This window comes from Sarcophilus harrisii, chromosome 3, assembly GCF_902635505.1.
Source record: "Sarcophilus harrisii chromosome 3, mSarHar1.11, whole genome shotgun sequence".
NCBI lineage: Eukaryota > Metazoa > Chordata > Mammalia > Dasyuromorphia > Dasyuridae > Sarcophilus > Sarcophilus harrisii.
In genome coordinates, this window is record NC_045428.1 from 213,683,293 (window position 1) to 213,710,093 (window position 26,801).

The 26,801-nt window shown below is 34.1% G+C and overlaps 1 protein-coding gene across 6 annotated transcripts in view; it reads left to right on the top strand.

The window, feature by feature from the left end:
- PRKX (protein kinase X-linked) overlaps positions 1-26,801 on the top strand; it is a 133,671-nt gene that overhangs the window by 42,084 nt on the left and 64,786 nt on the right. For all 6 annotated transcript variants that reach the window (XM_031959034.1, XM_031959035.1, XM_031959033.1 and 3 more), the window contains exon 2: positions 21,212-21,380. In XM_031959034.1, coding sequence (XP_031814894.1) covers positions 21,212-21,380 — 169 coding nt within the window. The remainder of the gene's footprint in view (positions 1-21,211; positions 21,381-26,801) is intronic.

Sequence of the window (26,801 nt, forward strand, 5' to 3'; positions counted from 1 at the left end):
GTTCTTACTTGGAATAATAGAAGTCATGAGTATTTTATACAAGATTAGTTGTCTTTCTCTTGGAAAGCATCATTATTTCTAAATAGTGTACTAAACCTCATTGTGACGATTGAATCAAGAGGGATGTTTGCTTTGCTAGGCTACTTGAAATATTTTCCATGTCTATATTAATTTATTAATATGTCAAGGGATAGGTAAGTTCTAGAAGCTGTTCTCACACTTGTATTGAAAACATAAAATTTGTCTTATATGTATTAGGGAACAATTTGAGCACAGCATTTTGCATGACTTTGTCGCGCAAGGAGGAAAACTCTACCATGATGACAAGGGGGTATATCAGAAGGGGTGACCTCCGTGGGTTGAGTAGGCCACTGGTCCTGTAGGAAGAGGTTGGCTCCAACGAGGGATAGAGAGCTTTGAAGGATCCTTGACCTAGAATAAAGTGAGAACTAATGGGGGAGAAGAATTAGTGTAAAACTCAAATGAAAGAAATTGGATTGTAGAAGAGCATGGAAGAGAAGAGAAGAGAGGGAAGCCCTCAATATGGCCCCCACCCTAAAAGAGACACTATGATTAACTGGCCCCTTTGAATACTCTGTGGAAACAGATCTAAGGGGGTGTGTGTGTGTGTGTGTGTGTGTGTGTGTGTGTGTGTGTGTGTGTGTTTGTGTGTGTGTGTGTTTGATAGTGCGTGGTGATAGTGACGATGGCAGTGCTGGAATGCCTTATGCTATATTTTGCATTTGTGTTTGAATCTGAGTGTTGTGTTTCAACTCTATTTTCCCCATGGTTCTTGCATGATTTTACATAGCCTGGTGATTTTTAGAAATGCATATTTCAGGTTCATAGCAGAACTATGGGTACTATCTGTTGTATGGGTTGTAATTTTTTAAAGCAGTTTTGTGCATCTGGAATGTTTATTAAACAAGAATGGGAAAAGCTTGTTAAGATTCATATTTTAAATGTATTTTTCAAATGACATAGTTAAGCTTGTATTCTAAATGATGGAAATAGGAGTTGCATGGAAATTTATATGTTAGGCATATCTTATATGCAAATTTGTGAATATTTGAGCAATAGGTTCCAGTGTATACAACCTTGTAATACACCTTGTGTTCTAAGTGTATACAACTTTTAATATGTAGCAGTTTTCATTTTGATAATGGGCACATTATTGTTATGCAAAAATTCCCTCACTCATTTTCTTTGTATGCCCTTTGTATGATATTTTTAGAATTCTTAAGTATCCTTTTAGGTAATCTGACCCAACTCCTTTATTTTGAAAATGAGGAATCTAAGGCTCAGAGTTTAAATGATGTGGCAGTGAAATTACAGAGAATTTTTTTTCAATATTTTCCCTCTTGTGTGTGGAGGTGTGGCTTAGAGGAGAGAAAAAATATTGAACTTGGTATCTGGTTGAATTGGATTCAAGATCTATTTTTGTGGCTATGGATGAATCATAACCTATCAGAGCCCTAGAGATGAAACCTGTAGTACTTAGTACTTCAGTGTTGTGAGGAGATGATTTGACATAACTTGTGTTTTGTCAGTTCTGCTATATAGGGGTGTGAGTGAGTGAGTGAGTGTGTGTGTGTGTGTGTGTGTGTGTGTGGTTTTTATTGAGAAATTTATTTTAATTTTTTGGTTTTTAGTTTATTTTTTAAAATAATAGCTTTCTGTTTTCAAAATATATGCATAAATAATTTTCAACATTCACCCTTGTAAAACCTTGTGTTACAAATTTTTCTTTCTCCTTCCTCCTCCCCACTCCCTTTCCTAGACAGCAAATAATTCAATATATGTTAAACATATATAGTTCTATACATATTTCCACATTTATCATGCTGCACAAGAAAAATCAGATCAAAAAGGAAAAATATGAAAAAGAAAACAAAGCAAGCAAACAACAAAAAAGGTGAAAAAACTATGTTGTGATCCATGTTCAGCCCCTTCAGTCCTTTCTCTGGATGCAGATGGCTTTCTCCATCACAGGTCTTGGAATTAGCCTGAATCACCTCATTGTTGAAAAAAGCCACTTACATCAGAATTGCTCATCGCATAATTTTGTTGTTGCTGTGTACAATATTCTCGTGGTTTTATTCACTTCACTTAACATCAGTTCATGCAAGTCTCTCCAGGCCTTTCTGAAGTTATCCTGCTAATCATTTCTTATAGAACAATGACATTTCATGACCATAATATTCATACACCATAACTTATTCAGCCATTCCCCAACTTAGGGGCATCCATTCAGGAGAAACTTTTTTATTGAAAAATTTATGGGGAAAATGGGATTGAAGCAGAATGCTAAAAACCTTCTGTGACTCATTAAAAAAAAAGATTGGGAACCTAATAAAAATGATAGCACAGTTTTAATACAGGTTTAATGGCTAAGAAATACATAAATACTACAATAAATAGTGACTGCCTCTGAGGCCTCAGGGTACTTCTTGGCCTTGAGTCCTGGGCTGCATAAGTAATTGGACGGGGATGGTATGGCTGAAGGGAGTTGGAGGTTAAGGTGGTGCAGATCCCTTGCTTTCATTTCCTAGTTCCTGTTGGACCAAAAGATATATGATAAATATGGTACTGCACCTTGACAAAGACAAAGAAAATGGGTCTTGAAAGAATTGAAGCTTGTGAGTTATTGTAAATTGGTATACTTTTTTACATTCTTATTTCTAGTGGACGAAGTTACACAGAAGCAGCCTTAAAATTTGTGTTATGCATAATGTATCCCCCTCTATATCAATCGCATTGGAATAAATTCAAGTTTTTGAAACTCTCATTCTAATAGAACTAATTGCTTTTAAAACATTAAGGTACTCGGTAAGGTAATGTAGATATAGATACGTTTCTTAAAAAAAAAAAAAAAAAAAAAAAAAGACTGGAGCCATGCTGTGGTAAGGAGCTTACTGTGAGAAACTTTTTTTATTTGTGCAGATCAGTATCTTCTCTGCAACCCGAAATCTTGGGGGGGGTGGGCTCTTCATAGAAATTGAGCAATTTGTCCAGTCTGTATTTGGCAACGGCATGGCCTATTGCTAGTGCAAGGGTAACTAACCATTTTTATGTCATAATTTCCATTGACAATCTAGTAAACCTGTTTCAGAAGTTTTTAAATGTATAAAGTATATAGGATGACCAAGGAAACCAATTATATTGAAATGCAGTTATCATTTTTTTTTTTAAGTTTACAGAGCCCAGGTTAAGAACCCCTTAATGAATGCATAAATGTACTAAATCTCACTCATAGATCCATATATCTGATATGTGTGTATATTGACATATGTGTAATACAGACACCCATAAAACATATTCTCTTATATACGCATATACACAGAGAGACACATTCCAAGAAAATTGTAAATATTCTTACCTAAGGAGGGAGGGACCAGTTTTATACAACTTGGATTACCTTCCCTATCCCAATAGCTTTTAAAACTGTGATATATATATATATATATATATATATATATATATATATATATATTAAACAAATACATGTTAGAATCTATTCATTTGATTTTACTTTTGTTTTTGGGGAACTAGCACTATGGCAAATAAATTTAAGGTAGAGTCTGAGCCTAGAAGAAAACTCAAAATTTATGTAAGCTTCCAAAGCAGAGGGAATAAAGTAAGACTTAGAAGGAAAGGGGAAAAGGAGGTTGATTTCTTAGCTCATTTCAACTAATGTCTTTCTTTTTCTTTTTTTCTTTTTCTTCCCAGCTGTTTGCAGAAAGCAATATATGATTTGTATTAAAATAGCTTTTCCTTGCTTTTTTTAAACCTTGGTTTATATGTATTTTTTTCCAGTTGTTGTACTTTATCCCAGATAAATTCAAAATTATAGGTAGTAATTTTTGGCAAAACCAGCTTGTTTACAGATTAGTCATATAATCATATTGCTGTGTTAAGGGACCTGATCATATGATGAATTTCCCAGGGTAAAATACTGATATTCTGCAATGCATCAATAATCATTTCTTAGCTGTGTTTTCGATTTAGATAGCTTGGGAAATGTATCAGTTAAGGTGTGAACAGAAATAGAAAAGCTATTTGAATCCATAGCTCCGAAGTTGTGATTTAATTTTTTTTAAATCAAATTATTAATCAAGCTAAAGCTTCAGCTTAGGTTTTAGTGTTCTGGGAAGGAAAAAAATTAAATCTATCTTTCCTAATTTTTAAACTAAGAACAGAAAATGGGGAATTTGATTTAATGAAGGCAGAAAATAATAGATTTCTGTGTTAAGACTTTTCAGGAAGACTTAAAAGTCAACACAAAAATCTACTTATTATGAATTTCATAAAGGCAGGGCAAAGAGGGTGTCTCTTAATCTATGCACAGTGGACAGGGTTATTTTATTTGGATTCAACTCCCTTCCCCCCTGAAAAAAAGGAAGGAGAAGTGTAGTAGAGAAAAATATTAATTATGTGAAGGGTCTGACTCCACAGATCATTCTATTCAATGAATACGTGCCCTAGAGATAACATGAGATTGAAAAGCGAACCATCCCCCTTCCTCAGTGATCCTTGCTATCTATTCACCAGTGTTTATTCATGAAGTTGCATAGGTCTTACTATTTCAATGTATTGTAGGCTAGAGAATCAGTTAGAGAAAAATACGTATTTTCATCATGTATGTTTTTGCCTTTCATGTATAACTTTTGTAGCTAATTCTGTGAGATTCAATTGATTTAATTTTTCTACCTGTGCATTGTGTTCTGAAAACAGTGCACGTTTAGTGAATGTTGAAACTAATAAGCGTAGGCAGGAAAACGGTAGCATGAAATGTATAAAGGAAAACAGAATGAAAGACCTTGGAGGAGAAAAATTAATGGACAAGTAAAAATGGAAACAGAATGAAAGAAAGAATGAAGTCAGAGAAAAGGGGAGATAAAGTTAGAAAATCAAGTAGATGAGAAAAAAAAACCAAGTAAAGAGATATGTTGAGAAAGGAAGAAAAAAAGTTATGTCAATCACCTCTTTTTTTATAACACATCATCCAAAATAATTGGTTGCTACATCCTAATGCCTTGAGATTTCTCCTTTCTCCCTACCTCCTACTTCCTAACTCTTCTAACTAACTAGTCAAGATTTCCAATGTTTCTAACCACATTATTTGACAAACCTATCTAGTGCCAGCTCTCTTGACCAGTTTCCTTTTAGTCTTTCCTAAAACTTACTTGTTTTCCAGTAATATCCATCTCTCCTTTTTGCTGAGGCAATTGGAGTTAAGTGACTTGCTCAGGGTCACACAGCTAGGAAGTGTTGTGTGTAAGGCCAGATTTTAACTTAGGTCCTCCTGACTTAAGGGCTGGTGTTTTATCTACTGTGCCCCTCCCTTCCTGAGAAGTCAAGGGGTGTGGGGTGGGGATGGGGGGGGAGATGCGGGAGCATAACCACCTGTGTTCTACATCACTACAGCAACTGAGCATGTGCTAACTATGGATCACACTGAGTATATGCCAACTAGAGTGAGTATATCATTACATCATATTAAGTATATGTTTAAGTAGAGAACCATTATCCCATCAATCACAAGGAGTAGGTGCTTAACCATAAGCTCCCTGATGTCCTTGATTCAAATATACCTTTCCAAAGTTCTGGCTCTCTACACCTAACTGCCCCCTTTTCTCCCATCTCATGCCCTCAGATCCTTTATTATTTCTAATTTACATAGGATTTTAAGGTTTGTAAAGTATCTGTATATATTATTCTTATTTGATTATCAAAATAACCCTCAGAGGCAGGTGCTATTTATTCCCATTTTACACATGAGGAAATTGAGGTTGATGGGAGGTAATAAAATTTGTTCAAGGTCACAGAGATAGTATATGTGTTTGAGATAGGATTGGAAATGTGGTTTTGATAACTCTAGTTACTCATAAACCTGTTCTACTTAGCTATCCAACATGTCTTACATTGTTTGATCTCTAAAATGTCATCAATAAAGAACATCTTGGTTCTTTATTTTTGCTTTTATTTCACCTTTCCTCACCAATTCTTCATTTAGCACCAAGAGCAAACCATAACTATGTTCTGATATGACAAACTATTGGTGACTAGAAAATTTGGTTAAGATGAGTTAAGTATTTTTTTTCTTTCTTCCCCTCTATTGTTTCTGATCAGGCTACTTCAGTGAATTGGTGGATTTCATTTCCTTTACAATGTGGAAAGTGTGATTTCATTTCCAGAAAGTGCTTGAAATTCATATTACTTAATAGCATTTATCCATCTTGCTTAGGATTTACAATAAATATTATTTATTAGTTTAAACCATTGTAAAACAGTTTGCCCAGGTTATTACTATGGCTATACAATTTGCAATTCTTTTTTATTCCCATTAGACTGATTTTTCTATGCCAAATTTAAGGACTTTAAAATGTTAGAGGCTATTTGTAGGAATGTGTTGCAGAATATATAGGTAACTTTGATATGGTATGAGGGGTTATAGAATATATAGACAGTAGAAGCAGGATATTTGGGGAAAATAAAAGCTGACCAAATTATAGCCTTTATCTTCATCCCAGAGATTTCTTGGGGAGCACTGCATCACCCTCTTAGCCAGGTCTAGGCTGTCTCTTCCTTTGCTTCTGCTTACTGAAAGTTGGTCCTCCTAGGCCTCATTGGGCTCAATATCACTCCCTTCTATTGTGTTGGACATCGAGAGGGTTCTCTCCCTCGGTGGACTTCTCTATTCACTGTTTCTCAGACTGAACACATTTCTTATTAGGGAGCATACTCCCACCCCATCATATTCTCTTAATCCCAATGATTATAAAACCTTGTGTTTTCATTTTACAAACCCAAATCTCATCCCCTGTTGCCCATTTACTCACTCCCATCCTTCTTCTGCTCTCCCCTCCCTATCCATTGTGCTTTCTGGAATGCCTTCTTCATAGTTGACACACTTGGCTTTTTCCTTAAACCTTTTTCTTTTTCATTCCTTTTATTTTCTTTCTTATTCCTTCTATTTTCTGGCTAAGACCTAGATCCTTCCTGATAACAAAACCTTTCAAGTGGCCACCCTTTCCAGTATAGAGTGCACTTTAACCCATACTCTCTGATTCACTGATTTTATTGTTGTACTTGGAATGCTCTTCTCTGCCATTTTCATAATTTCTTTCTAACACCAGCATTCAGTAATCTCTTTTTATGAGGTTCATTTAATCCACATTTATTATACAGTCAAGACTTTGGTGAACTCCCAGTAAATAACTCAGTTAATTCAATGTCTACCTCCTACCCTTATCTCTTCCATGATTTTTGCCCTAATGGTAGGGTACTTCAATATACAATGATATTCCTTCAAAATCCTAATTTCTTTTCCTACATCTCAACTCAACTACACACCATGATGATCATACTCTTGACCTTACTATTATTCATGTGTTCCACTCCCATTGAAAACTCTGAAATTTCTTTATATGAATTTATATCCTGAACTGGCTCCTGCTTTCTTCCCTTGGCTAATCTTGCCCACTTGGCTAATCAGTTCCACACTATTATCTATGCTTGATGACTATACTCCTTAAGGTGCTTTCTAGTCTTTTTTTTTTTTTTAAATCTTAATAGCCTTTTATTTACAGGTTATATGTATGGGTAACTTTACAGCATTGACAATTGCCAAACTTCTTGTTCCAATTTTTCCCCTCCTTTCCCCCGCCTCCCCTGGATGGCAGGATGATCAGTAGATGTTAAATATATTAAAATATAAATTAGATACACAATAAGTATACATGACCAAACCGTTATTTTGCTATACAAAAAGAATTGGGCTCTGAAATATTGTACAATTGGCCTGTGAAGGAAATCAAAAATGCAGGTGGGCATAAATATAGGGATTGTGAATTCAGTGTAAGGATTTTTGGTCATCTCCCAGAGTTCTTTCGCTGGGCGTAGCTAGTTCAGTTCATTACTGCTCCATTGGAACTGATTTGGCTGATCTCATTGCTGAGGATGGCCAGGTCCTTCAGAACTGGTCATCATATAGTATTGTTGTTGAAGTATATAATAATCTCCTGGTCCTGCTCATTTCACTCAGTATCAGTTCGTGTAAGTCTCTCCAGGCCTTTCTGAAATCATCCTGTTGGTCATTTCTTACAGAACAATAATATTCCATAATATTCATATACCACAATTTATTCAGCTATTCCCCAATTGATGGGCATCCATTCATTTTCCAAGCTTCTAGCCACTACAAAGAGGGCTGCCACAAACATTCGTGCACACACAGGTCCCCTTCCCTTCTTTATGATCTCTTTGGGATATAAGCCCAGTAGTAACAATGCTGGATCAAAAAGTATGCACAGTTTGATAGCTTTCTGAGCCTAGTTCCAAATTGCTCTCCAGAATGGCTGGATGTATTCACAATTCCACCAACAATGTATTAGTGTCCCTGTTTTCCCACATCTCCTCCAACATTTCGCATTATCTTTCCCTGTCATTCTAGCCAGTCTGACACATGTGTAGTGGTATCTCAGAGTTGTCTTAATTTGCATTTCTCTGATTAATAATGACTTTTGGAGCATCTTTTCATATGGCTAGAAATAGTTTCAATTAGAACCAAGTCTTTCATAGTTAATCAATTCCACATTCATGCTGTTACTGTGTACCATGTATTCCTTATAAAGCTTGTTTCGCTCAGCATCAGTTCATGTAAATCTTTCTAGGCCTTTATTTATTATTATTATTATTATTATTATTATAACTTTTTATTGGCAGAACATATGCATAGATAATTTTTCAACATTGTTCTTTGCACTCACTTCTGTTCCAACTTTTCCCTTCTCTCGCTCCACCCCTTCCCCTAGATGGCAGGCAGTCTCCTACATGTTAAACATAAATACAATATATGTGTACAGATCCAACATCTCAACTCAGCTACACACTGTGATGATCATACTCTTGACCTTACTATTATTCATGTATTCCACTCTCATTGAGAATTCTGAAATTCCTTTATATGATTTTATATTCTCAACTGGCTCTGCTTTCTTTCCTTTTCAGAGGGTAAAAATAACCTGGGAAGAAAAACACAAATGCAGGTAGTTCACCTTCATTTCCCAATGTTTTTTTTCTGGGTGTAGCTGATTCTGTTCATCATTGATCAATTGGAACTGAATTGGATCTTCTTATTGTCCAAGATATCCACTTCCATCAGAATATATCCTCATATAGTATTTTTGTTGAAGTGTATAATGATCTCCTGGTTCTTCTCATTTCACTTACCATCAGTTCATGTAAGTCTCTCCAGGCCTCTCTGAAATCATCCTGCTGGTCATTTCTTGCAGAATAATAATATTCCATAACATTCATATATCACAATTTACCCAACCATGCTCTAATTGATGGGCATCCATTCAGTTTCCAGTTGCTAGCCACAACAAAAAGGGCTGCCACAAACATTTTTGTACATACAGGTCCTTTTCCTATTTTTAATATCTCTTTGGGATATAAGCCCAGTAGTAACATTGCTGGATCAAAGGATATACACAGTTTGATAACTTTTTGAACATAGTTCCAAATTGTTCTCCAGAATGGTTGGATCCATTCACAATTCCAGCAACAATGCATCAGTGTCCCAGTTTTCCCTCATCCCCTCCAACATTCGTCATTATCTTTTCCTGTTATCTTAGCCAATCTGACAGGTGTGTAGTGGTATCTCAGAGTTGTCTTAATTTGCATTTCTCTGATCAGTAGTGATTTGGAACACCTTTTCATATGAGTAGAAATAGTTTCAATTTTATCATCTGAAAATTGTTCATATCCTTTGACCATTTATCAGCTGGAGAATGGCTTGATTTTTTATGAGTCAATTCTCTATATATTTTGGAAATGAGGCCTTTATCAGAACCTTTCATTGTAAAAATTTTTCCAGTTTATTGCTTCCTTCAATCTTGGCTGCATTAGTTTTGTTTGTACAAAAGCTTTTTAACTTGATACAATCAAAATTTTCTATTTTGTGATCAGTAATGATCTCTAGTTCTTCTTTGGTCATAAATTCCTTCCTCCTCCACAAGTCTGAGAGGTAAACTATCCTATGTTCTTCTAATTTATTTATAATCTCATTCTTTATGCCTAAATCATGAACCCATTTTGAGCTCATCTTGGTGTATGGTGTTAAGTGTGGGTCCATGCCTTTTCTACGCCTTTCTAAAAGCTCGTTCATCATTTTTTATAGAACAATAATGTTCCATTACCTTCATGGTACCACAAGTTGTTCAGCCATTCCCCAATTGATGGGTATGTATTCATTTTTCAATTCTTTGCCACCTCAAAAAGAGCTGCTACAAACATTTTTGCAATGTGGATCCTTTTCTCTCCTTAATGATCTTGTTGGGATACAGATCCAGGAATGGCACTGCTGGATAAAAGGCTATGCACAGGTTGATAGCCCTTTGGGCATAGTTCCAAATTGCTCTCCAGAATGGTTGGATCCATTTCTAAATCTTAAAGGTATACTGTAGTTAAAAATGCTAAGTTGTAATTATTAGTTAAAGACCATGTGACTTGGAATCAGTAAACACATGTTTAACTCTTATTTCTGATATTTAGATTTTTGGTTTAACTCCCTTAACTTTCTTGACCCCAATTTCTTCATTTGTTAAATAATTTGAATTCTATTTACACTACCCATCTCAGAGGATGTTATGTAAATATGAGTCACTGTTACCCATTTGTGTTTATATAAAGGAAGGCAACAGGTATGTGTACATAAAAATTAAATTGGTGTCTCAGGTATAACAGGTTTGTAGGAATGTGTCTTCCCTTTACTTAAAAGAGAGAAAGAGGTCTTCTCTAGCAGAATGAAAGACCAAGAACACAAATCGCCTGAGGCAAAGAAGCAAAGATTTATTTTTCCTTCCTTCTTTCCCCAGGGACCCTTATAGTAGTTAACATAATCAGATGTATTTATGTGAGGCCACATGAATTTTAAAATTTTGTAATATTAGTATAATATAGCTTTGTAGATATTGAAGTATGAGTTTTGGAAAATGAAAGCAAATTAAATTAAAAAACTAATAAATTTATGGTTTGGAAGAAGACTGACAGGAAACTAGTTCAATCTTCTTGCCACGTATGACCTTAGATAATATGCTTAATTTCTCTAGCTCTATTCATTTGAAAATTCATTTCTTTGTAGGCCCAATCATTGATCATCTTTTTGATGAAATCAATGAAACCATTTACTAGAATATTCTTGAACTGTGGGACTATTGATTCTGACCATAGGTTTATGTCACAAATACTTGCTGTCTGCTTCATTTTCAGTAGTTTAATGAACTCTTTCACTAACAATATTTCCAAAGAGGTAAAATGGACTTGTCCAGAGTAACCAGTTCATCCACAAACATTTTTAACTACAGGTTTTGTGGAAAGCACTCCTCTGGCCACCTGGGATTCAAAGACAATTCCTTGATTTCATTGGTATGTGGGGAGAAAGACTGAAAATAAAAAAAATATGTTGAATGCCTGGGCCCTAAAGAGATAAGAGGATCCCAAGCACAAGAGTCAGTAAGTTGGAAGGTAGAAAAATGGTCCAGAAAGTGAGGGAAAGAAAAGGAAGGTCCTCAGTTTGTGTGTGTGTTTTGTACAATTTGTTTTTCCAACAGGAGGTGAATCTATACATGAAGAAGCTTTTCTTTTTCTCCAAAATGTGATTCTCCTGCTATCACAATTGTAATTCTCTGTAGATTTCTGATTCTTCCTCCCTCTTCACACAATTTACTTGCAGCCTTAGTTACCTTTTTGCCTGTATTAATGCAGTAATCTCTTAATTGGTCTTCTTGTCTCAAGGAATGGGGAAGCCAACTGAGACTAAGTATTTTTCAGATGTTTCTTCTTAGAAAATCCTTGTACAGATAATCAAGGGTTTATAATGCACATTTAATTATGAGACTTTGTTTTTAAGATAATTAAATCTGCTGAAGGATACTTTTTAAATTTAGGAGATTATTTTTGCTTTTTACACACTTGCTTCAAGCAATAAATAACTTGTCACATTCCTTGGTGTTTAAAATATGTATTTTAAAAATCCAAATAGAATATTTTCTATCATTTTTAGCACAGATTATGTGGCAGTTATTGAACCAATTTGCTATTATCTGTCATCTCTTTTCCTCTCCTTCTACTCACTTTCTCCTTATTTAATAATATTTCTTTGAATTGAAACAAAAAAAGACCATTGGAATGAAGAGGTTTCAGTTTGAATATCGGCAAGCCTGATTATGACCTACATTGGTCAATCCAAGAAGCAACCATGGTTTATAAGAAAAACAAGGGAAACATAGGCTATTGTCTTTCTTGTGTCAAGTTCAGGTATTTCTGAATTCAAAACTCAGCTCTTTTTTAATCATCTTAGTTCACATTGCTTTCCTGCTTCTTTGGCCACCTCTGGTACTTGTCTTATAGATGATGTGTTAGACATAGCACATTTTTAGCGGCCACATATAATCATAAATTCTAGAAATGGAATGGACTTCAGAGCTCATCCAATTCAATTCCCTCATTTTACAGATGAGGAAACTAAAGCTCATTCTAGTTAAATGCTTTGTCCAGGGTTATACAGGTCAGGTGCTAAGTAGCATAGCCAAAATTTCTGAACTGAATCTAAATCAGATTACAAGGAGACAAAAATTATCATATTTTGTTGCTTTAGCTTACTTAAGATGTCTTTGGAGACTAGTGAATGAGGAAGATAAATGTGAAATTCTAGAAATGGAATGGACTTCAAAGCTCATCCAGTTCAATTCCCTCATTTTACAGATGAGGAAACTTAAGCTCATTCTAGTTAAATGCTTTGTCCAGGGTTATATAGGTACTAAGTAGCATAGCCAAAATTTCTGAACTGAATCTAAATCAGATTACAAGGAGACAAAAATTAGCATATTTTGTTGCTTTAACTTACTTAAGATGTCTTTGGAGACTAGTGAATGAGGAAGATAAATGTGAAGAAGTTAAATACAAGTTTTTATTAGCCATTGACATATGAGCAATGTGGTAGAATGTCAGATGATAAAAATGAAGTTACTAGCTGTTTCATTCCATACTTACACATTGTCTTTTTTTTAAGTTACATGATAATTTTATTATATATTTAAAAACAATAGCAAGTTATACATAATGGATTTGCAGTTTCATGTACAGTAATCTTTTTTTGCCTATTCTACTATTATAAAAATGCCTCCCCCCCTCAATTTCATATTAAAATAAAAAAATAGATTGTGAAACATTAGAAGATTCTGTCAGTATGTGGACTTCTTTGCCTCTTTTTGGTATATGAAAGGGGAAAGAAAATGTTACTGAAGGCTGAATGAGAAGGGGGAAAAAAATAAAACAACACAAGAATTGAAATAGTTTGCTGAATAAATTTATCTCATTTTCCTATTAATACACATTTTTTTTCATAGTATAGAATTGAAAACATGATTATTTTCTTTCCCTTCCAAGTTCTGACTTACACATTATCTATCATCTCATCTAGACATGAAGGCTTTGAGAGCAAAACTTTTTGTGAAATAGCTCATATTTGTATATTATCTTTTGGTTTAAGACATAAAACCTTGTTCTCTCCTCCTCCCTCCTTTTCATTGCCTTCTCTCTCTTGCCAGTAGTTACCAGTTCTTTGATTTGAGTGCTAATTTTGAAGAGAAAGGAGCAGTTCATTTTTTCTTAGGCAAATGTGCTACTCAGCAGCTTAATGGTTTCTCTAAGTCTTTTATCTTTTGCCTACAAGATTTATTATTAGCATTTATGTGGTCAGGAACAGTCCACAGACCAAAAAAAAAATGTTAGCAAGCTAAGTGATAGAGCCCCAACCATAGTCATACCTTGGTAGCTAAGGTTTTTAAGACATGGTTGTCAAAAAGACAGCTTTGAAATACAGAGGTCATCATAAAGGTGTTAGGAACAATTTGACATTGAAGCCCTAGTAGTTTCTGTAAACAAGATTTCCTTTTTTATCCCTAGTGGCTAACACTTCCATATGGAATTCTCAGCAGGGATATAATAAGTAGTAGTCATTTGCCACCCCCTGACTATAAGGTTATTTTTCATCTCAGTGATCTTGTTTTATTATCTTGTCTCAAAAAAAAATCTACTTGTAGAAATCTTGGCACTCTACAAGACCTTTTATTCTGTTTTCCTTGAACAAACTTCACGGTTAACTCATTTTACCTTTCACAAATCAGTTTTAAGAGTAGGTATGTATGATGTGACCAAATCTACTTTCACTATCCCTCCCATTTAATAGCAATTTTATTTCCACATTTCTTTTCTTGAAGAGAATAGTTAGTCCATAAAAATTAGGCTTGTTATTTTGATATATTTCCCTATTTAGAAATATAGGATCCACTTAAGTCCCTTCAGAAAAGCCTTATTTTAAAACAATTTGATGTGTATTCCTTTCTACTATATTCCAGTCTTCTCCTGGGAATTAGGGATTCAGGGCTATTAGGGAATCTATGTGGGGAGCTTCTGGAAAAAAAAAATCACTTTTCTGGTTCAAATGAATAACTCAACCACAACTTACAGAGCTTATATAAAAGGTTAAATGATTTGTCCATGGTTATGCCACCATTAGTTGTAAGAGGCAGTTTTTCTTTGGCAAAGGGAGGTCCTCCATCCTCTAAACCAGTGGTGTCAAATTCAAATAGAAGAAGGAACCATCAATCTATTTATAAAACATTGACTTATTTTTATTTATTTTGTTAAATAATTCTCAATGCATTTTTTATTTAGTTTAGCACTTGTTGGTCACATGCTGCCTGCGGACCTCTTTACTGCTTCTTTGCATCCATGTTATTTCAAATATCATGGAATATTATTTCAAATGTATATCAAATTCATATTACATATTCATTCACTTGAGGTACTTGAACAGGAAAGAAAAGTAGGTAGAATCAAATAATTTTAGATTTGGAAAGGACCTCATGGCCATCTACTTCATCATATATTTGCCTGAACAGAAAATCTCTGTCTAGAAACTCTGATTAAGTGTTTATCTAATGTCTATGCAAGAGGATCCTGCATTCTGCTAAGGCAGGCCATACACTTTATGACAACCTGAATTACACTTAACCTTTTTCCTTACACTGAACCAAAATTTATATATCTATAACTCCCACCCACCTTTCTATTTCTTTCCATTGAGTTCAAGTAAAAAAAAAAGTTTAATTCTGCTTTTACCTCAAAGATTTTTTTTTTTACAATTTTATTTGAAAATCACTCTCCCAAAGAAAAACAAAATACAACAACAAAATAAAAACTCTACAAATTTTTTGTCATCTAATATATTTTTGCTTTCCTAGACTAAACATCCCCAGGTTTTCTTCTATCACGATTTCTACCACTTTTCATTAATCTGGTTACCTTACTCTGAACATGTTTCAGTTTATCATTGTAACTATTTTAGAACTGACAGAGTAGCCCAGGTAGACTCTGAGCAGTAACATTATCATTTCCCTCATTTTGGATACCATACATGATTGTATTCATTTTTTGGGGTTGCTTTTAGTCATGCTCTTTACTGATACTGAGCTTGCAATATACTAAAGCACCAAAATTTTTTCCCCTCCAAATTCACTTGTCTATACATACACCCTCTATTCTGCACATTTGCAGTTAGTTTTTTTTTTAAGCATATATCTCCATTTATCATCTTTATTTCTGCTTATTAGATTTAACTCATCATTTCAGCCTGATGAGCTCTTCAGGTTCTGATTTTTCTTGCCTAGCAAATATGTTAATTAAGGAGAGACCCCTGAGATGCTTTACTAGATATTCAAGTTGACAGTTTTTGTGTCTGTTTAATCATCTAATCATATTATATCTAGTCCTAAGCCCTCTAGTTCAGTTCTTGATTATTTTTGTATCATGGACACTTTTTAAAGTCAAAAGAAGCCTATAGACCAGTTTCTCAGAATAATGTTTATAAAGGAATAAAATAAAATTCATAAAATTACTAAGGAAACCAGAGTAGTAAAAGTACAGTTGTAATCTTTTTTTTTTTCCTCATCAAAATTTACAGACCTCCTGTAATTTGTTCATTGACCTCTATGTTAAAAACAACCCCTCTTCTTGAGAGCTTCCTATCTTTGTTGGAATATGGCTGCCTAACTTTGTTGAATTTTATGTCACAGAAGGCTATAGATTTTTTTCTTTGAATGCTTAGAAACCTGTTCCCTCCAGATTTAGGTCATATACTATACTAAACTTAGCTTTTCTTAGTTTCAGATTGTGTAGAATTTATTGAGCTTTAATATATAACTTTTATTTGGAATTACATTTGTGAAAAAACCATACACATGGATAAACAAGCATTTTAACAAGTATTGGGATGCATTTTGGTAGTGTTGCCAACAAAGCTTCATGTATCAAATTCCAATAAAAATGTTTTAAATGTCATTAGGAACCAGAGAATAGAGGTGCATATCCTTTGGGTGTGTGGAAATGGAGTAGGGATAATGGAATAAATTGCCTCCTCTTTGCTGCAGACCTACTTGAATTTTTAGTACAGGTAAAGCTAATTTTTTTTAAAAAGAGGAGAAATTTAGGAGGCCCAAGATAGGTGTCATTAAAAGAGGTAGTCTTGTGACTAGGGTGTCTGGCTGAAGCTGAAAGCCTTCTAAAAACAGGATTTGAGCACCTATTTTAATAGCTCTGGGGGACAACCCTCTCATTGTTAGAAAACCTGTACTTCTGGCTGGAGCCAGAGGAATTAAAATGTAATTCCTTGTAGATATGCTAATCTTCCATGCTGATTGTCAGGAGAAAACTGTTAAGGTTGGAAAATGCCAACAGAGTTTGATTTCTCTGGTGGTTTGGTAAGACTAAGTATAAAAAAGTAGTTAATCCAAAGCTTTAAAGCAGATATACATTCAAAAGCAATTGGACCTATTTCTCCTCCCAGTATAGCAAGCAATTTATCAATTCTGATGTGACAGAAAAAGTATATAGGATTTGAGATCCAGAGACCTGGATTAAAAATTTTCAGTTCAGTCATAAATTTGATACATGATCTGTGAATTTGGATGGAAAAAAGAGATTTAAATCATGGTTGAAAAGTCTTAATTTTCTTTATTTAAAAAAAATGTTTTATTAAACCTTGCACAAGTTTCAGATGATATGATGAATAAAAATAAGTTTTGGAAATATGTCAGAATATGTCAGAAATTAAAGAATTGTAGAGTTCTAAGGAATATCGGTGGTTCTGATAGTCTAGATTTGTATAAAACATAACCATAACCATTTCCAATTGAAGATGCCTCATAATGGGAGACTCACTCTAAAAACAATAAAAATAATTTTAAAAGTGCCTAGACATGGGCGATTCCAAAACAGAAAAGAGACATTCCCTGCTGTCTACCAGAAGGTTACATTTTACTAGGAACATGTTCACAGTTAAGTAAACACAAAATCTATACTGATGATTAATAACTAGGGATGCATCATGGAAGGCTTATTGAAAGAGTTGGCACTTGAGCTGAGCCTTTACGGAAACTTAGGCTTCTGAGAGGCAGATGGGAAGAATGGAAGCATTCTAGGCGAGAGGTACTGTGCAGAGGTATGGTAGTAGGGACTAGGATGCCCTAGTTAACCAGTTTGACTTAGCATAAGTAAAGGGGCTAGATTCTGAAGCCAGATGGTAACAGGCTTTAAAGACCAAGCAGGGGAGTATGTATTTTATACTGAGAACATCAGAGATCCACTAAAGCTTCTTGAGCAGAATATAGACCTGTATTTTAGGAACATTAATTTATTCAACAGCTATTTAGAAAAGGAATTGGGGATGAAAGAAAAACTAATTCAAGGAAACTAATCTAGAGGATATTGTGACGTAGTCTGCAGAAGAGATGATGAAGGCTTGGGCATAGTGATTATGGTGTTAATAGAGTGAAGGAGATTGATATAACACATGCGAGAAAGTTTGATGCAACTTAGTAAATTATTGGATGTGAAGGAAGGAAGGGAGTGAAGAGTCAAGTTTAGCTTCTACACTAAGAGCTTAGATAACTGGAAGAAATGCAATCCAGAATGAGGGAAGAAGATGATCAGTTTTTATTTAGGGAAGGGAAGAAATGATAATTTATTTTTGGTACTTATGCTTATGGGACATTTAAGTGATGATATTAGGCAGATGGAAATGTAGACTCATTGATTTAGATTTGGAAGGAACTTAGAAGTCTTCAAATACAATACTTTCATATTATAAATGAATATATATATATATATTTGCTGAGGCAATTGGCATTAAGTGACTTGCTCAGGGTCACACAGCTAGGAAATATTATTATATTAAGTGTCTGAGGCCACATTTGAACTCAGGACTTCAGGGTTGGTACACAATCCACTGTGCCACCTGGCTGCCCCAATGAATATATTTTTATATATGAAGATTACCACATTGGATCCAATGAGGTAAAGTGATTTACAAAGGTTTGTAGAAATAGTTAAGTCTCATGATTCCAAGTTGAGTTTATTTTCCAATGCACCATTCTGAACTTGGGAGACAGATGAGGGCTAGATGTGTAAATAGAGGTCATTTTCATAGAAATGACTTTTGTATTGATGGGAACTGAAGAAGTTATTCAGAGAATATAGATTGAAGAAAGAAGAACTAAGGTATACCCACATGTAGGAGCCATAAGGACAGTGAACCTGAGGAGTTTGAGAAGTCTTGACAAATGGGAAGAGATTTATGAGATAATAGTGTTTTGAAGATCCAGGCTAGATAGAATGTCCAGTAACAGCAGGTGATTAACAGTGTGGAAATGTCAAAAAGGATGAAGACTGAGAGATCATTGCATTTAAGTAAGAAAGAGTTGAGTAGTGATGCTGGAATCTTATTTCAAAGACTTGTGAAGGGAATAGAAGACAAGAAAATAGGGCCAATGATTTTGGTAGCTTTTTCTGGAAAATTGTATCCTCTTAGCTCAAAATTCTACTTTTGGATAGTGTTATTTGTTACAAAGCTTTTTCTTAATTCAAAAGTAAATTTGCTCTTTTACAATTTATACACATTTGCTAGTTCTACCTCTTGGGGACAAGCAAAACAGGTTTAATATTTCTTTCATATGACAGTACTGCAAATACTTCAAAACAGCTATCATATCCAGCTTCCTTTTCCCTTTTCTCCTTTTGCCACCTATTCTTATTTTCTCCATATATTCAATACCCTTCACATCTTGTTGTCTCTCTTGTCATTCCTCTGTTTGAGTATTCTCTAGATTATCATTAACTTTTCTCAAGCAATAGCAATCATAATTATACATTTCAGATGTTGTCGGACTAGGGTGAAGTAAAAATGAATTATCAATCTCTTTTTGGAAGTTAATGTTTCTTTAGTGAAATTAAAAATCTCTTAAGTTTTGGTTGTTAATTGTTGTTGTTGCTATGCAATATTGGTGATCTTGTAAGTCCACTGGAATGACCGAAATCTTTTTCAATCTAGTTTAATTATTCCTGTATTGACCTTGTCAAGACAATTGTTGAATTCAGATGTAAGACTTAACATTTTTTCCTATGAAGATTCTTTTGAATATATTCAGCCTAGCTTTCTTTTTGTGGATTCTGTCATTTCCAATGTTAGTAATCCTTCATATGTTTGTATCATGAGAAAACTGGGTCACCTTGCCATCTGTGCCTTCATCAGAGTTATTTATAAAAATAATAAAAAATACTAAGATAAAGACATATCCTTAAATACTCTTTCTGGATACCTTTTCCCCAGTTGAAATGAAGAATTAATGGCTAATCTTGGAATTTAGCCAATCGGTATTGAATACATCTAATATAGACAAGGCCCTGGATTCAAGAAGACTTAGAGTGAAATCTTGCCTTAGACATTTACTAGCTGTCCAGCCTAGAAGAAATATAAATTTCTGTTAGTTTTCTCATCTGCAAAATGAAAGGGTTGGACTTGATGACCTTTAAGAATCCCTTCTTGTTTGAAATTTTTGATTTAAATCATTGATGCCTCTCTATCATTTAACACACATCTTTTTACATAAATTTCACTGTATATTTACTAGGACTTTTGCTACTATGTCTCTTTGTATTTATTTTTAAAAGATTTGGAAAATAATGAGTATTGATGGGGAGGGGACTATTGCACCTTTCAGGAATTTTTATACTGTCATGATCAGTTTGCAAAATGGGTACCCAAAAAAAGCACTCTGCTACATTTCTTTTGAAGATTTCAGGTGAACACCAATAAGAATATCCCCTCACTTTCTCAAAAAACCCTTAAATTTTACTTTTTAAAAAGTGGACTCTCCATTTACGATGGTAACGATAAAATTCTTTTTTTTTTAATTTTATTTACTTATTTAAATAACTTTTTATTGCCAGAACCCATGCCAGGGTAATTTTTTACATTATCCCTTGCACTCTTCTGTTCCGATTTTTCCCCTCCCTCCCTCCACCCCTTTTCCCAGATGGCAAGCAGTCCTGTACATGTTAAGGAGGTTACAGTATATCTTAGATACAATATGTGTGTGCAGAACCAAACAGTTCTCTTGTTGCTCAGGGAGAATTGGATTCAGAAGGTATAAATAACGCAGGAGGAAAAACAAAAATGCAAACAGTTTACATTCATTTCCTAGTGTTCTTTCTTTGGGTGTAGCTGCTTCTGTCCATCCTTGATCAATTGAAACTGAGTTAGATCTTCTCTTTGTTGAAGAAATTCACTTCCATCAGAATACATCCTCATACAGTATCGTTGTTGAGGTATATAATGATCACCTGGTTCTGCTCATTTCACTTATCATCAGTTCATGTAAGTCTCTCCAAGCCGCTCTATATTCATTCTGCTGGTCATTTCTTACAGAATAATAATATTCCATAACATTCATATACCACAATTTTCTCAACCATTCTCCAATTGGTGGGCATCCATTCATTTTCCAGTTTCTAGCCACCATAAACAGGACTGCCACAAACATTTTGGCACATACAGGTCCCTTTCCCTTCTTTAGTATCTCTTTGGAGTATAAGCCCAGTAGTAGCACTGCTGGATCAAAGGGTATGCACAGTTTGATAACTTTTTGGGCATAGTTCCAAATTGCTCTCCAGAATGGCTGGATGTGTTCACAATTCCACCAACAATGTAAATGATAGAATTCTTAATTAGATTTCATCAACACACTTTTTTATTGAATGTGAAAAATTTTGCTGATTTTTGTTGTCATCATTCTTTAATTTGTAGGCACAGGTACCTTTGGACGAGTTCATCTAGTGAAGGAAAGAACAGCCAAACATTATTTTGCCTTGAAGGTGATGAGCATTCCGGATGTCATTCGGCTAAAGCAAGAACAGCATGTGCATAATGAAAAGTCAGTTCTGAAAGAAGTCAACCATCCATTTCTCATCAGATTGTAAGTGTTTTTTCTCTTTTCTCTCTCTGTGTGTGTGTATGTATATGTATGTAAGAATTTACTTATTAATTAACTGTATTCCATAACAAATGTAAAACGATTTGTGGTATGCACATGAATCATGATAATTTACCCTAATAAGAATATTGAAATAAAATCAACTCCTAGTTATTGGAGTTGGTTAGATCCCAAACACTGACTTGCAAGCAATTGGCACCATAATTCTGTTTTTAGAGAGAATTTGCCTCCTGTATCTAGATTTAATTAAAATTACAGAATGTTCAAATGAACAAGAAAGGATCTTACCAATTATCTAGTTCATTCCCTTTATCATACATATAACATGACTTGCTCAAGGTCACATGGTAATTTAATAGAAAGGCAGTCCTTCTGACTCCTGGTCTAATTCTTACCATACTACTCAATGATCACAGCAAAGGAATTACATGCACTTTATAGCTATATTCTTTTTGGTCTGTTTGGCCACTTGACTCGTTGATGTGAGCCCTTGAACTATCTGGGATATCTATATTAATGCTTGCTTCCTGTGGCATAGATAATCAAGAATTAATGTGGTTATATAGTACCTTTCTTTCATGGAGTTATATAGTACATGTTTGTTAGGTATGTAAATGTAGGTGGAATCCCCATTTTGAGTCATGGAAACTAGAGCAGTGAGTACTTGAGGGAATTGCTCAAACTCACTAATCAGTTTCAGGATTCCCTTTAGACCATTGCTCTGAAACGTATATAGGTAACAGAAATTATTTAGTCAAAAATTTCCATCAGAAATTATAGATTCATATTTTATGGTATAACAGAAAATAACTATTTTGGGGAAGGTCTTTGTTTCTTACTAGTTAGCTATACCTTTAAACTATTTGAATGTAATGTTTCTTAAGCTCTCTGTATGATATTTCCATTTACTAATATTTTTGTATTAGATATCCATGTGATACCTAGAAGTTTGCTGTATTTGGTAGTATAATTCTGAAAAAGGGCTATGTTTAAGAAAAATTGTTTTGTAGATAAGTGATTTGGAATTTGGAATGCTTTTTGATTCAGAAACATACAAACACAATAAGGAATAATGATGGTCTCCAGACTAGTCTACAAAATCTTATTTAACCTACAATATAGCTAAATTTCTGGTATATTAATAACCAAAAAAATGAGTGTAATGTTTTGTAATGCTAGTAACTAAATTAAAGAGAAAAAATTTGAATTTAAATAAGATTTAAAGAAAAAAAAACTTGTCCATTGGCACTGTAGGAAATGCAAATTTAGTTAGAAGAGATAACAATAGATCAAGTCTTTTGTAGAAATTTTGTACTGGCCTCTGGTGGACACTGCCAGGAGTCTTAGAAATTGTTGGAACTGAATGAATTTTATATTTGATTCCATTTAAAAATGCATTTTTTTCTTGATACTGCCATGCTACTATATTCAATCTCTATTTTAGAGGCTTTGTTTAGTTGTTAATTTTGCCAATGGAACAAAAAAGACAAAACAAGCTTTTTTTGTTTTTAATTTTTTTTTTGGGGGGGGGAAACAAATTTTGACTTTATTTATTTATTTATTTATTTTTATTTAATAGCCTTTTATTTACAGGATATATACATGGGTAACTTTACAGCATTAACAATTGCCAAACCTCTTGTTCCAATTTTTCACCTCTTACCCCCCCCACCTCCTCCCCTAAATGGCAGGATGACCAGTAGATGTTAAATATATTAAAATATAACTTAGATACACAATAAGTATACATGACCAAAACATTATTTTGCTGTACAAAAAGAATCAGACTCTGAATTATTGTACAATTAGCTTGTGAAGGAAATCAAAAATGCAGGTGTGCATAAATATAGGGATTGGGAATTCAATGTAATGGTTTTTAGTCATCTCCCAGAGTTCTTTTTCTGGGCATAGCTAGTTCAGTTCATTACTGCTCCATTAGAAATGATTTGGTTGATCTCGTTGCTGAGGATGGCCTGGTCCATCAGAACTGGTCATCATATAGTATTGTTGTTGAAGTATATAATGATCTCCTGGTCCTGCTCATTTCACTCAGCATCAGTTCGTGTAAGTCTCTCCAGGCCTTTCTGAAATCATCCTGTTGGTCATTTCTTACAGAACAGTAATATTCCATAATTTTCATATACCACAATTTATTCAGCCATTCTCCAACTGATGGACATCCATTCAGTTTCCAGTTTCTAGCCACTACAAAAAGGGCTGCCACAAACATTCGTGCACATACAGGTCCCTTTCCCTTCTTTATAATCTCTTTGGGATATAATCCCAGTAGTAACACTGCTGGATCAAAGGGTATGCACAGTTTGATAACTTTTTGAGCATAGTTCCAAACTACTCTCCAAAATGGTTGGATTCGTTCACAACTCCACCAACAATGAATCAATGTCCCAGTTTTCCCACATCCCCTCCAACAATCATCATTATTTTTTCCTGTCATCTTAGCCAATCTGACAGGTGTGTAGTGGTATCTTAGAGTTGTCTTAATTTGCATTTCTCTGATTAATAATGACTTGGAGCATCTTTTCATATGACTAGAAATAGTTTCAATTTCTTCATCTGAGAATTGTCTGTTCATATCCTTTGACCATTTTTCAATTGGAGAATGGCTTGATTTTTTATAAATTAGAGTTAATTCTCTATATATTTTGGAAATGAGGCCTTTATCAGAACAGATTGGCATACAACCAGGATATATAAGCTTGAGTCCTCAAGGGAGTAAAAGAAGAGGGATATGTTTTACAATTGCCTTTTAAGATCATAGATATACAGCTGGAAGACTTCTGAAAGGCTGCTTATCTGTCCCATTTTACAGATAGTGAAACTGAGGTCTAGCAAGGGTAACTGAGTCACCTGCCCAAAGTCACATTGATGGGAAAATTATTTAAACCCAGGTCCTCTTGCTTCAGTGCTCTTTGTATGGTATCACACTCTCCTATTATGTTGTTTTACAAAGCATCTGCTTATATTTGTAAGTGACTACTTAACGTTTTGGGGCAATTAAATTATTTGTTCAGTAGCATATTTTTGAAAGTAATGTTGATTTATTTTTATATGTAGCTTGGACTAATTAAATTTTCAAGCCAACTGATGAGTGTGGAAGAACACCAGGAAATTTTGTGTCAGGTAGAGACTATGTAAGAGACTAACTAATGTGTTTAGTTTCCATCTTCTGTAAAAGAATTTCTAACACTGTTAGCAGACTGACTAAGCTTTTCTACTTTGAGAAAAATCTAAGGGGAGCTTATGTTGGAAAGTGAGGAGAAAATTGTGTTGGGAAGTATCCAAGGAAATTTTAGCATTTGTCAAAAGAAAATATTTAAATACTGAAGGCAAAAAATAGTTTTTTTTCATGTGATGAATAATCTATTAATTTCCCTTTTCTGATTTTGATGAGCATACATTTATAAAAGCAAGCATTTTATTCTGTCATTCACAATAGAAATGGAATGGTTGGCATTCAATTAAAAAAAGAGTTCTTTAGTATTTGTCATCATAGAATTCATCAGAATACAATTTAGAGATTTACAATGAAACATGATTTTCTGAGTAAGCGTTATAAAATACATTTGTACATTGATGAAATTGCTGAAAATAGCCAAGTACTTAACTAAGTAGCCAAGTTTGATATAACATGATTTTTAAAAATTGAATTTTATTGATAAATTGAAAAAAACATCCATTTCCCCAATCCCCATTCACCTAGTTTCACAAACTTTCTTTTGTACGTATGGAAAATAGTTAAGTCAAAAATAAAACAAAATAAAAAGCAAAGACAAATTAATAAAAAACCTGACAATATTTCTCTTGGTATAGCTATCATTCTACATTACATCATAGTTCCTACCTCTCCAATACAAGGAAGGAATTGTATTTCCTTTTCTTTTCTGGAACTACCATTGGTCATGATAATTAAACACCATTCATATTAGTGTTCTTTTTGCATAAATTACCATAGTTGCTGTGTATGTTGTTTCCTGGTTTTTATTTTGTGTCAGTCCTACTCACCTGAGTCATGGTTCCATGTCATCAGTTGCCTTTTGAACATTTCAAAAGAGATGTCCTGAAGACCTCTCAAATATGACCATAACATAGTTTTTTATCTTTCCCCCAAAACTTTCTCTTTTCCAAACTTTTATATTAATGTTGAAGGTACCACTGTTCTTTCTCTTTCAGATAATTAAACTCAGCCTTATCCTTGAGTCTTAATCTTTCTTTACCTCACATATCCATCCAGTCATTTGTCAAATCTTGCCATTTCTTCCTCCACATCATTTCTCCTATTCAATCCTATTTCTTTCATTTTATTTCAGACCCTCATTACCTCTCACCTTCATTATTATCTCCTGAGTGGTCTCCCAAACTAAAGTTTCTTTCCATTCCATTCTATCCTTCATGCTGCCAAAATAATTTAATTTCAATGCAGATCTGACCATCTGACCCCCATTTTGTCAACTTTAGCGGTTTCCCGTTTCCTATACCTTTTGAAGTCCTTTAGAATCTGCCAGCTTTGGTGATCTTGCCAAATAGAGCATGTTCTATCTCATATTTCCATGGACTGGCCAACTCTCCATACCTGAAATGTTACTCCCTCTTCATCTCTGCTTAGTAGAATTCTTCTTTTCCTTGAAGACAAATGAAGCCTTTCCTTATTCCCCCCAACTGTTAGTACCCTCTTCCCCAAGCTATCTTGTATTTAACTACTTAATATTTATGCGTGTGTTCTTTCCACTTTTTTAATATAAGCTCATGAAGAGCAGAGGTGATTGAATGCTTTCATTTGTAATGGCATGCACATAGTAATCAATGAATGTTTGTTGATAGCATCAATTCATGTTTTTCCCCCTTGTTTTTTCTATTTCCTATGTTCCTTTCCACACAATGATATTTTTTTCTCATAATTAATTTAGTCACAACCCAAATGATGGAAATATACTATTCCTATTTTTTTAAATTTATAAAAATGTATTTCACTATTACAAAAAATGTTCTCATAATTATTTTCTTTTAAAAATAATTTAATGCACATTGCTTTATGAATCATATTGGGAGAAAAAAATCAGAACAAAAGGGTAAAAAAAACATGGGAGAGAAAAAACAAACAGAAAAAAGAAGTGAACATAGCATGTATTTATTTACATTAAGTTTTCATAGTTCTTTTTCTGGGTGCAAATGGTATTTTCTGTCCAAAGTCTATTGGGATTGCTTTGGATCACCATACCACGGAGAAAAACCAAGTCTTTCTTAGTTGATCATCCCACATTCTTGCTCTTATTGTGTACAATGTATATCTGGTTCTATTTGTTTTGTTCAGCATTAGTTTGTATAAATCTTTCCAGACTTTGCTATGAATATTTTCATATCCATAGAATTATGTCTTGGATCTTC